The 12,508-nt window shown below is 44.6% G+C and overlaps 1 protein-coding gene across 2 annotated transcripts in view; it reads left to right on the forward strand.

Moving 5' to 3' along the window:
* KLHDC4 (kelch domain containing 4) overlaps positions 1-12,508 on the forward strand; it is a 59,414-nt gene that overhangs the window by 12,093 nt on the left and 34,813 nt on the right. For both annotated transcript variants that reach the window (XM_037142366.2, XM_037142367.2), the window contains one exon: positions 12,142-12,278. In XM_037142366.2, coding sequence (XP_036998261.2) covers positions 12,142-12,278 — 137 coding nt within the window. The remainder of the gene's footprint in view (positions 1-12,141; positions 12,279-12,508) is intronic.

Raw genomic sequence — 12,508 nt, forward strand, 5'->3', positions numbered from 1 at the left:
AAGAAGGGAGTGGCCAGACTGCGTGCGCTGCCTGGACTGCTGAGGGTGCAGGGAGTGAGACTGTTGGGAATCGAGGGCTGGGTGAGGTGGTGGCGGTGCACATCCTGAGTTCTGCCTTCTTTCTCACCTGATACTTGTTTCTCCCAAAGGAGTGACTGAAATGCCCTTGAAACAAAATGCATTCTCATAAAATAGAAAAAAGTTTCGTATGGCTTAATAAAAAATGTCTTCTGTGTTCTTGTGTTGGCCTTAGTGCATTCATGAACAGTAAGTTTATGGAGAAGAATCATGATGCACAAAACGTTTACTCGTGAAACAAGCAGAATTCCCCTGACAGCATTCACTTGCACTGCTGCAGGTGTTAGCCTCCAGCTAAGTAGTAGCTTCATTCCGTGTGCGCAGGCACTGCAGGACTCCTAGGTTTTTGTACTCAGGAAATGCTGAGTATCTTTTACATGTAAGGCACCATTCTAGGGCTGGGACATAGCGACAGAAAAAGATGAGCTTGCCTTTCCCTGTGATGTCCTTTTCCCACGATGGCCCATATTTTGTGTTTACTTTGATCCTGATGGTGTCATGCATTCTTAGGACTCAGCTTTCACGAGGCTGAAGTGTGCGGGTCGCTAATGTCAAAATTCTTTCAGAGTCTCTGTGTTATTTTGGACTTCATTGTGTGTTGGTTTTGCTTGTTTGATTATTTGGCATTTGGAAGGAGAGTTGTAAGCTTAAAGCTTTCCACACATAATTTTACTGCAGTTAAGACAATGGCAAACAAACCTAAATCTTTGGGAAGCAGATGGCTTCATGGGACAAGTGGGACAGTGGATGCTGAAGAGGATGACCTCGTCTTGCCCCTGGGGCAGCGCCACCCACTTTATTCACTGGGCCACTGCGTCGTGCTTTGCCTGCATCAGACCAGACAAAGACTGTTGTTGGTTGTTAGCTTAGATAGTTACTTCAAAACAACTGTGTGTGTGTGTTCATGAATATATATATATGTATAGTTATGGTTTTTAAATATATTTTATTGATTTTGTCATTATAGTTGTCCCATTTTTTCCTCCCTTTTATTCCCCTCATCCCCGCATCCTCCCCCCACCAGCAATTCCTACCCCCCTGCCGCTTAGTTCATGTCCGTGGGTCATACATAGAAGTTCTTTGTCTTCACCATTTCCCATACTAGTCTTACCTTCCCCCTGTCTATTTTGTACCTACCATTTATGCTTCTTATTTCCTGTACCTTTTCCTCCATCCACCTCCCACCCTCTCCCTGCTGATAACCCTCCATGTCTGTGATTCTGTTCCTCTAGTCGTTTGTTTTTGCTTTTTTAGGTTCAGTTGTTAATAGTTGTGAGTTTGTCATCATCCTACTGTTCACAGTTTTGGTCATCTTCTTGTTCTTAGATAAGTTTCTTTAACATTTCATATAATAAGGGCTTGGTGGTGATGAACTTCTTTAACTCTACCTTATCTGGGAAGCACTTTATCTGCCCTTCCATTCTAAATGATAGCTTTGCTGGATAGAGCAATCTTGGATGTGCTGGTAGGTCCTTGCCTTTCATGACTCGGAATACTTCTTTCCAGCCCCCTCTTGCCTGCAAGGTTTCTTTTGAGAAATCAGCTGATAGACTTATGGCAACTTCTTTGTAGGTAACTGTCTCCTTTTCTCTTGCTGCTTTTAAGATTCTTTCGTTATCTTTCATCTTTGGTAGTGTAATTATGATGTGCGTTGGTGTGTGCTTCCTTGGGTCCAACTTCTTTGTACTCTGAGCTTCCTGGACTTCCTGGAAGTCTATTTCCTTTGCCAGGTTGGGGAAGTTCTCCTTTATTATTTGTTCAGATAAGTTTTCAATTTCTTGGTCTTCCTCCTCTCTTTCTGGTGCCCCTATGATTCAGATGTTGGAACGTTTAAAGTTGCCCCAGAGGTTCCTAAGCCTCTCCTCATTTTTTTGAATTCGTGTTTCTCCCTTCTGCTTTAGTTGAATGTTTATTTCTTCCTTCTCCTCCAAATCATTGATTTGAGTAGGGTTTCCTTCCCTTTGCTGTTGGTTCCCTGTACGTTTTCCTTTATTTCACTTTTCATAGCCTTCATTTCTTCCTTTATTTTGCAACTGTCTTCAACCATTTCTTTGAGCATCTTGATTACTATTTTTTTGAACTGGGCATCCGATAGGTTGTCTGTCTCCTCATCGCTTAGTTCTTTTTCTGGAGTTTTGATCTGTTCTTTCATTCGAACCATATTTCTTTGTCTTGGTGCACCAATCTGGGTGAATGTTTCTTCTTTAACTCCTTGGTTGTCAGACTTCCAAACAGTTCAATTTTCTGGCAGTTCTGGTTATTCTTTGTTTTTAAATTTGTTGTCCTTTTGGTTGTGCAAGGAGGCAAAGTGTATCTACCTATATCTCCATATTGGTCAGAAGTCCTGAATATATATATTTAAAGGTATTTTATTTTTGTGGCTTTCTTTCCAAAATACCTAAAGTAATCACCATAAGACAGCCTGGAGTTAGAAACTCTTTCCGCAAGTTCGATGGTGCACAGGGGATTGAGCAGTGAGTAGGAGAATGCCTGCATGTATCTCAGTCCCAGCCAGTGACTTCTTTCTTTCTGGAGTCCCGCCAGTTTTCTTCTGAAGAGCTGATAATGGGCCAGCTCATACCTCAGTTATCTTCTCTATATTCAGAAGAATCCTTATTTGAAGAATATTATGGAGAGTAATTTTGTTGAAATGCTTTGATTTCTTTTAAAAGTATTTAGCCCTGGGACTTCCGCCAAGATGGAGGCATAGGTGGATGTGCCGTGCCTTCTCACACAACCAAGTTTAGAGACAACTAAATATTAGCAACAGAAAACATATCCAGAACACGGAAAATTGAACTTTTCGGAAGTCCGTTAACAACAAATTCTTCAGCCTGACCGGTAAGGGGCGAAACCAGCGGCTGGTGAAGCGGGATTGCACAGGAGGACTCGGTCAGCCGGACTCAGGCGCGGAATCCAGACGCGCAGAATCCAGGCGCAGGGTTGGACCTAGTGAGCGACCGAGCGAGCCACCAGGTGAGCGACCGCAGGGAGACAGCAGGGGAGCGGTGCTGCGTGTTGACTGTGGTCGCGCATTTGTGCGTGGGCGGACAGGCGAGGGAGTGGGCGGTTGGACGGGGGCCCGGCGGGTCCCCGCGGCAAGCGGCAGTGGAGGACGCCGCCATTTCCCCGCTCTGACCCCACCTCCACATACAGCATCACAACCCAGCGACTCTGAGTGGCCCGGCCCAGGTGAACCACCTAAGACGCTAATCCTCACCCAGCTGTGAGAAACAGCAGAGGGGGTCGCCATTTCCCCACTCTGACCACGCCCCCACATACAGCATCACAACCCAGTGACCTGGGAGTCCAAGGCACCGCTTCTCACACTTAAAGGGCCAGAACAGACCAAAAATGTCACAAGATCTCAAAGCCCCAGAGCTCATAGATCTAAGCGATGAAGAAATAGCAAAACTCTCAGACGCACAGTTTAAAACACTGGTCATCAGGATCCTCACAGAACTGGTTGATTATAGCCACAAATTAGACAAACATATGAAGGCGAAACTAATTGAAATGAATGGAATTGCACAGGACACCAATAGCAATGAAAAGGAAACTGGGACTCAAATCAATGGAGTGGACCAGAAGAAAGCAAATAATGGCCAAACAGAAAAGAGTCAAGAAGCAAGAATTCAAAGAAATGAGGAGAGTCTCAGGAACCTCCAGGACATCTTTAAACGCTCCAACATCCAAATTATAGGGGTACCAGAAGGGGGAAAGGAACAGCCACCAGTGGAAAACTTATTTGAACAAATAATAAAGGAGAATTTCCCCAATCTGGCAAAGGAAATAGACTTCCAGGAAATCCAGGAAGCTCAGAGAGTCCCAAAGAAGTTGGACCCAAGAAGGAACACACCAAGGCACATCATAATTACATTAGCCAAAATTAAAATGAAGGAGAGAATCCTAGAAGCAGCCAGAGCTAAGGGGACAGTCACCTACAAAGGAGTCCCCATCAGACTGTCAGCAGATTTCTCAAAAGACACCTTACAGGCAAGAAGGGGCTGGAAAGAGGTATTCCAAGTCATGAAAACCAAAGACCTACAACCAAGATTGCTCTATCCAGCAAAACTTTCATTTAGAATGGAAGGACAGATAAGGTGCTTCTCAGATAAGATCAAATTCAAGGAGTTCATCATCACCAAGCCCTTATTCTATGAAATGTTAAAGGGACTTATCTAAGAAAAAGAAGTTAAAGAAACATGAACAGTGAAAGGACAGCAAACTCACAGTTATTAACAACCACACCTAAAACAAAAGCAAACTAAAAGGACAGCTAGATCAGGAGTGGAAACATAGAAATGAAGATCTCAAGGAGGGTTAGCAACAGGGGAGTGGGAGGAGGAGAAGGGGGGGAGAAGGTACAGAAAATAAGTAGCATAGACAGTAGATAGAAAATAGATGGGGGGGCAAGAATAGCATGGGAAATATAGAATCTAAAGAACTTGAGACACATGGTCATAAACTAAAGGGGGGGTAATGGTGGGGATGGGGGAGTAAGGTGGAGGGGAATGAAGGGGGGAATGGAACAACTGTAACAGCATAATCAATAAAAAAATTTTAAAAAAATGCAAAAAAAATAAAAGTATTTAGCCCTTTTTTTCTTTTAAAATCCTTACCTGAGGATATGTTTTACTGATTTTAGAGAGGAAGGTGGGGAGAGAGAGGAAAAGACCTTGATCTGTTGCTTCCTGCACATCCTTCAACCAGGGAATCAAACCTGCATCCTCCGTGTGTGCCCTGGCTGGGAATTGGACCCGCAGTCTTTTGGTGTACTGGGCAGTGCTCCAGCCACCTGAGCCACCTGGCCAGGGCTGGTTTGACTTCTTTTAAAGTAGGCTCTCTAAGATATTCTCTGTGTTGCTGTTCTTGCATGTTTTATTTTCATATGTACTAGAAGCCCCACAGTGATATAATGTTTCTGCTTTAAACAATATTTAAAGAAATTTTTAAGTGAGAGGAAAAATATCTTATATTGATGTACAAATGTAGCATTTTCATTGCACTTCATTCCTCGTGTAGGTCTGTGTTTTCATGTGGGAATGTTTCCTTTAGCCGAAAACTTCATATACCATTTCTTGACATGCAGATCAACTGGCAACAAAATTTTTTCAGCATTTTTTCTACGTGAAAATGTCTTTATTTTATATTCATTCACAGGATATTTTTTCTTGATACAGCATTCTGGGTTGATGGCAGTTTTTTCTCGAAGGATGTTGTGTTTTCTAACTTGCATTGTTATGAGGAGAGGTAAGACTTCATTTCTCTGTACTCAGTCTGTCCCCCCCCCCAGCCCCTGTTACTGCTTAAAAGATTTTATCTTTGTCTTTGGGTTTTTTAAGAAATACATTTTATTGATTATGCCATTACAGTTGTCCCATTTCCCTCCTTCATTCTCTCCACCCTGCACACCCCTCCCCCACTATTTTCCCCCTTTAGTTTATGTCCATGTGCCACAAGTTCTTTAGATTCTATATTTCCCATACTATTCTTGCCCTCCCCCCTGTCTATTTTCTACCTACCGTCTATGCTACTTATTCTCTACCATTTCCCCCTCTCTCCTCCTCCCACTCCCCTGTTGCTAACCCTCCATGTGATCTCCATTTCTATGGTTCCACTCCTGATCTAGTTGTCCTCTAAATTTGCTTTTGTTTTAGGTGTGGTTCTTAATAACTGTGAGTTTGCTGTCCTTTCACTGTTCATCTTTTTTATCTTCTTTTTCTTAGATAAGTCCCTTTAACATTTCATATAATAAGGGCTTGGTGATGATGAACTCCTTGAACTTGACCTTATCTGAGAAGCACTTTATCTGCCCTTCCATTCTAAATGAAAGCTTTGCTGGATAGAGCAATCTTGGATGTAGGTCTTTGGATTTCATGACTTGGAATACTTCTTTCCAGCCCCTTCTTGCCTGTAATGTGTCTTTTGAGAAATCAGCTGACAGTCTGATGGGACCTCCTTTGTAGGTGACTATCCCCTTATCTCTGGCTGCTTCTAGGATTCTCTCCTTCATTTTAATCTTGGGTAATATAATTATGATGTGCCTTGGTGTGTTCCTCCTTGGGTTCACCTTCTTTGGGACTCTCTGAGCTTCCTGGAAGTCTATTTCCTTTGCTAGATTGGGGAAGTTCTCCTTTATTATTTGCTCAAATAAGTTTTCGACTTGTTGCTCTTTTTCCCCTTCTGGTACCCCTGTAATTTGGATGTTGGAACGTTCAAAGATGTCCTGGATGTTCCCAAGCCTCTCCTCATTGTTTTTGAATTCTTCTTTCTTCGTTCTTTTCTGTTTGGTCATTTTTTTCTTCCATCTGGTCTACTCCATTGATTTTAGTCCCAGTTTCCTTCCCATCACTACTGGTTCCCTGTGCATTTCCCTCATTTCACTTAGTGTAGCCTTCATATGTTCCTCTAATTTGTGACTAAAATCAGCCAGTTCTGTGAGCGTCCTGATCACCAGTGTTTTGAACTGTGCATCTGATAGGTTGGCTATCTGTTGGTTGCTTAGAAGTATTGTTTCTGGGGCTTTGAGCTGTTCTTCTTGAGCCATAATGTTTTGGTCTGTTTGCGCCTGTTGCATACGAGGGGCGGAGCCTTAGGTGTTCACTGGGGCAGGGCAACTCAGTAGCTGGGTGGTGACGCTGTATGTGAGGGTGGGGTCAGAGAGGGGCAATGGCTCTTGTTTCATGCTCTCTCTTCGATTTCGGTCCCCTCTACTGCTTCCCGCAAGCAAATTGGGCCCTTCTGGTGCTGGTTCCTGGATGTGTGGGCTTGTGCACCCTCAAGGACCCTGCGGGTCTCTCCAACGAACTCTCTGTGAGCCTGGGAGCCTCTCCTGGCACCTCGACCCTCGAAAGTTTTCCCAATTGGTGCTTTTAGTCTTTAATTGCTGTTGCTGGGGCCCTAGCTTATGCGGTCCGTCTCACTGCTCGCTCCTTCGCCCGGTTTATCTGAGTGGGAATGTGTGACTGCAGTCAGCCAGCTGCCTTGCACTGCCACTGGGTCTGCCCGTTGCCACCGCACGCCTGGGATCTGCCAACCACTGCCTGTGCGCCTAGGTTGGTCTGGCCACTTTTTTCTATGCGACCCCGCTGCACCGGCCACTGACTCCACCCCTTTTACCGGTCTGGCTGAATGGTTCGTTGTTGTCGGACTTCTGTACAGTTCAATTTCTGTCTGTTTTGGTTTTGTTTTTGTTACTAAAACTTTGTTGTCTTTAAACTTGGTTGTGCAAGGAGGTGCAGTGTTTCCACCTATGCCTCCATTTTGGCCGGAAGTCTCAAATCTGTCTTTGGTTTTTTAGCAGTTTGATTTTGATGTACCTTTGTGATTTTCTTTAAGTCCAATATATATATATGTTAGACTGTTTAATATTATCCATCAGTGCAATAGGTCTGTCTCCTTTTTTTCATTCTTTTTTCTCTTTTCATTTTGATTGTTTTTATTGCCCTTCGAGATAAGTGGATGTGCTGTGAACTTGTGGATTATTCATTTTATGTATGGTATTCTTCACCTCTAGATATCATTTGGTTCTTGACTATTGTTTCCATGTTTGTGTATTACGTTCACATTTTCCTTTAAATTTTTGGACATTTATAAAGGCTGGTTTGAAGTCCTCGTTTGCTGAATTTCTCATCTTTGTCATTTCTGGGCTCTTTTCTGTGGACTTACCTTTTTCCTTAAGCCACATTTTCCCACTGGGACTATGCAGCTGGACGCAGAACTTTGTGAATGCTACATGCTGACTATCTGGATTTTGTTTTAATTTGTCAGCAATTGATGAGTTTTTTTTTGGCAGACAATTAAGTCACCTGCAGGTCATTGTGATCCTTTTGAAACTTTTGTAGGGATGGCTTAGCCCTAGGGCACATGTGGCAAAGACCAGGCCTGTGGGCCATATTTGGCCCTCCACCTTGTTTTATCTGGCTGGCACCTTGTTTCTGCTGGTGGCAGCGCTGAGGTCCTTGCCCCTAGTTAAGGAGTAGTTACCTTTACATAGTCCTAAAATTACATTCAGCCCTTTGAGGGCAACTTGTGAGGCTGATGTGGCCCCTGGTGAAAATGAGTTTGACACCCCTGCCCTAGGGTATGTCCTTTCTGGGTACTATACTGAGTGCTCTGGCTGTTCAGTGACATCTTTCACTATGTCTGGTCAGACATCGCCTGTTTCAAAGCTCTATGTAAGTGCAGGTCATTGTTAGGCTTTCAGCCTCACAGTGGTGATTCTTTTTCCAGCCTCTCCTGCAGATGTCCAGCTTAGTGCTCAAAGGTTTCAGGGGACCCTGTGAGGATTTCTAGGGTGCTCTCTGTGTACTCTGCCTGCGAATTCTAGCTACCTCAGCATCCCTGTACTTTTGACCTTTGTCTCCTCAGGTGAACAAGACCACCTGCTCTCTTGGGCTCCTTTTCCTGCACCAGGGTGTAGGGCTGCCTCCAGAGGAGGCACAGAGTCACTGTTCCCACTCACCACCCGCAGGGTCGCAGTGCTGTGCTGCCCGTTGTTGTCCAACTTCAGTTCCTTCATAGATTTTGTCCAGAGTTCTCCTTGTTTACGTGGCGCAGGTTGCTTCATCCTGGTCAGAGCAGAAGTCTTATGCCTTTCTCTTTGTAATTCTGGTCTTCTCTTGAATGATATACTAACGTCTCTCTTTGAGCACCAGGTTAATGCAGACCCCTCAGATCACTGGCTGTGGACCCACTTTTGACTGGGACGGGCCTGGTGTTGTGAGGACGGGGCAGAGTGGAGGTGAACTGTGGCTTACAGTCCTTTTCTCTTGCCTGGAGTTGGACTTCATTTTTTAAAAGTGGTTTTTACACTGATTATGTAAGTAATATTCATTGTAAAAAAAAAAGAAAAAGTCCATTGCCCATTATTCTAGAACTGCTAGTTTATATTTTTCATCTTTTCCTTGCATATCTATATTTCTGCAAATCTGTATTTCATGTTAGTTGGTCTACACATATAAACACACACATACATATATGTTTTTTCTATACTGTTTTTCTACTTGATGCATTGTTTATAGTGTTACCTCATGGCATTGAATAGCCATCTATAATACGATGATTCAAAATTCCATTGTATTGTGGAGCATGAATATGAATATATCACCTAGCTTCATAAACTTGAAAATGTGTTAGGTGTGGTCCTGAGCTAATCATCATGTCTACCTTAAAGATTTGAAATGATCAGTTCTTTCCTCTAGAACTACTGAAGTTTTAGAATGGTAGGAAGCTGGCTTGTCTCTTTGTAGGTCAGCCACTGTGCAGAGGTGACACACACAAAGCTGAGTGAGAATGGAAGGAGAGAGAGGACTGTGTTACTCTTAAGGATGCCACCAGGACCTTCCAGATCGTCCAGGACAGCCTCAGGATCAGTGACAGAGCCTTGGTTCTTTAGTGTTCTCAAGTGCCAGGTGGGTCAAAGGACCTGTGCTGTAGTGGGAGCTCTCGGTGCCCATGACCCTCCCAGTGAACCTGCCTGTGGAGGTATGCGAGGGCAAATAGGCATTCATGCCGAGCTCAGCATTGTCCTGGTGCCCAGTGGCACTAGACCCAGATCCCCTCCCTTGGCCACACTGCTTGCTACCATGGCCACGGTTTCCAGGCTCCTTGGCAAGAAGCCCCTTGGCTGTTTCCTGGCCACATACCTTTGGTGTGAAGGGTTTGATTGCATTGTCTGCTTCCTTGTCTGGATACTGTGGCTGGTGACTCCCAGGGTAGGCTGGCCCAGTGCCTGCTCTGTGCCAGGCGTTGACTGAGTGAGCATCACACCCATGTTCGTGGGGTGCTTGCAGGAGGAGTTGTTTCTGTGCAGGCTGTCTCCTCAGATACTCAGTGTACAGATCATCGAACCATAAAACCACCACATTGTGACTCTCTTTGGAGCTGTGCTGTCCATCATCAGGTGGCACGTCATTGAACCCAGCCAGTGGGCTGTGTGTCTCTGGAGGGTCCAGGCGGCTGTGGGTGGTTCCAGTGGGACCTCTGAGTCATCCTGGGTCTTCAGTAGAACTACAGAGAGGGCAGGCACTCTAAGATGAGATTAGGGCTTGCAATCTAAGTGTCCTTGGGTGAGGAGGAGGCCGATCTGGACTTCCGGGGACGGGGTTCCAGTTTTATGTGTTTCCTTTGATCTTCACGTCATCAATCTTCACACAAAATCAACCCAGAGCATAAAAACCCTGGACTAGATAGTGTATGAATTGCCTTTAAAATCCCCAAATCTGTGTTTCTTGTATTTGCACCTATAAAGGTTATTTTACATGAAATAGCATCCATCTTATCGTGGCTGTCTGAAATACATTCCCATACGCAGTGATTTTCAACATCTCACGGCACACGTAAATTAATTACCGCAATTCTGTGGCACACCAAAAAATTTTTTTCAGTGTGACAAAAAATAGGTATAATTTTGATTCATTTAAACAGGATAACTATTGTTGTGTTGGCTGTTGTTATTTTTTTAATTTGAGTCTAAGGGAAAAGAGGTCAGTGCCCCTGACTAAATAGTCCTGTACTGCATGTTTTAAAAATTCTTGTGGCACACAGGTTGAAAATTGCTGCTCTTAATATTTCCTTTTTCTGGAAAGGCCTTTTTAATCACATGCTGTAACTTACTTTTCCCTCCTTGTGGGGGACCCACATGGCGATCCCCAGTCTAGAGTCTGCAATGATGCCCTCCCCCCATGGAGACGCAGCTTTCTCAGTGGGGTGATGGGAAACGCACCTACGTGGTTCCCCTGAGAACACTAAGACGGTTTGGACAAACTTCTGTGTTTCCATCCTTGCATTTTTGATACCAATTCAGGGCATGGGTTGTTGGGTGGTCTCGCTTCACTTTTGTTCAGCTGGGGAAGAACCTTGTAATGTGAAGAGTAATTCTGCTTATGGGATGTGAGCCCTGGTTTTCCCATTCTCAGTTGCTTTTCCCCTCAGGTTGGCATATTAGTTTGTGGAATGTTTGGCCTGTGGACTGTTTGTTCTGTGAATACTTTGATGTTCTGGTAAGCCTGGTAATACTTTGAAACAGGCGCATGTGTGTCTTGAATGTCTGACATGGTGCGGTGCAGGGTCAGTGTGGCTTAATGCCACCCTGTCCTCTCCGGTGTGAGAGCTTCTTGCACGTGCAGCCCAAAGGGCACTGTCCTCACTGCTTCCGTGTGCCTTCCTCTTATGTTTAAATCTTTAAATAATAAATGTTAGCCCTGGCTGGTGTAGGTCAGTGCTTGAATGCTGGCCTGCGAATCAAAGGGTTGCTGGTTTGATTTCCAGTCAGGGCCCAGGCTTGGGTTGTGGGCCAGGTCTCCAGTAGGGGGTGCACAAGAGCCAACCACACATTGATGTTTCTCTCCCTCCTTTCCCCTCTCTCTAAAAATAAAGGAACCTGGCTGGTGTAGCTCAGTGGATTGAGTGCAGGCCTGCGAACTACACGATCGAGGTTCGATTCTCAGTCAGGGCACATACCTGGGTTGCAGGCCAGTTCCCAGCAGGGGACTCATGAAAAGCAACCACACATTGATATCTCCCTCTCTCCTTCCCTTCCCCTCTAAAGATAAATAAATAAAATTTAAAAGAAATTTTAAAAAAATTAAAAGGAAAAGAAAAGAAAAAGTCTTAAAAAACATTAATAATGTTACACAAACATTGTATGTTACACATTTTATTTGTGAGTATGGTTTTAGGTATACAATGCTTAATAGTTAGGAAAAGGGTTAATGAGGACAGGTAAACACTTTATTATAGATATTTAATATAAATTACTCTGTCAGTTTGTGTTATAACTGATGTAACTTTTGACATAATTGTGTCCATTTTAATGGGATGGAGTTGTCTAAATAAAAGGGGCTGTTAATTTTGCACCAAGGAATGCCTGAAAGTTTATTACACTTTGACTTAGGAGGATTTGTCGATGAGGGATTTCCCCCTCAAAGGCAGGAGTGTGGGTGCCGGCCCAGACTACCGTGTGCTGTGTTCTGGGGGGCGTGCGCTGCTGCTCCGCACCCCTGGAGCCGGCCACGAGCTGTATGGCTTGGCCCTGACCTGTCACCTTTCTTTTCACAGGCTGTGGTGGTGCCTCAAGGTGGCGGGCAACTGTGGATCTTTGGAGGGGAGTTTGCTTCTCCTGATGGAGAGCAGTTTTACCACTACAAGGATCTCTGGGTTCTTCATTTGGCCACCAAGACCTGGGAGCAAGTCAGGTAAGGTGCTAGGCGATGAGCCGACCACTGGGCCCGGCTCCTGTCCGTGCCAGCATTCTTGGTTCACAGTGATGAGATCGGATCCTGTAGGATTCCAGGACTTGAACACGAATTGCAGAGCCCCAAGGGACCAGCTTCAGTGGTGACTGCAGTAAGGGAAGAGCTTAAATTTTTCTGCACTCCTCACAGGGAAACCCCACCTGGCCACTGCTGCTGACATCTGGCTTTGT

This window comes from Artibeus jamaicensis, unplaced genomic scaffold, assembly GCF_021234435.1.
Source record: "Artibeus jamaicensis isolate MK-2021 breed Jamaican fruit bat unplaced genomic scaffold, CSHL_Jam_final contig_464, whole genome shotgun sequence".
Taxonomy (NCBI): Eukaryota; Metazoa; Chordata; class Mammalia; order Chiroptera; family Phyllostomidae; genus Artibeus; species Artibeus jamaicensis.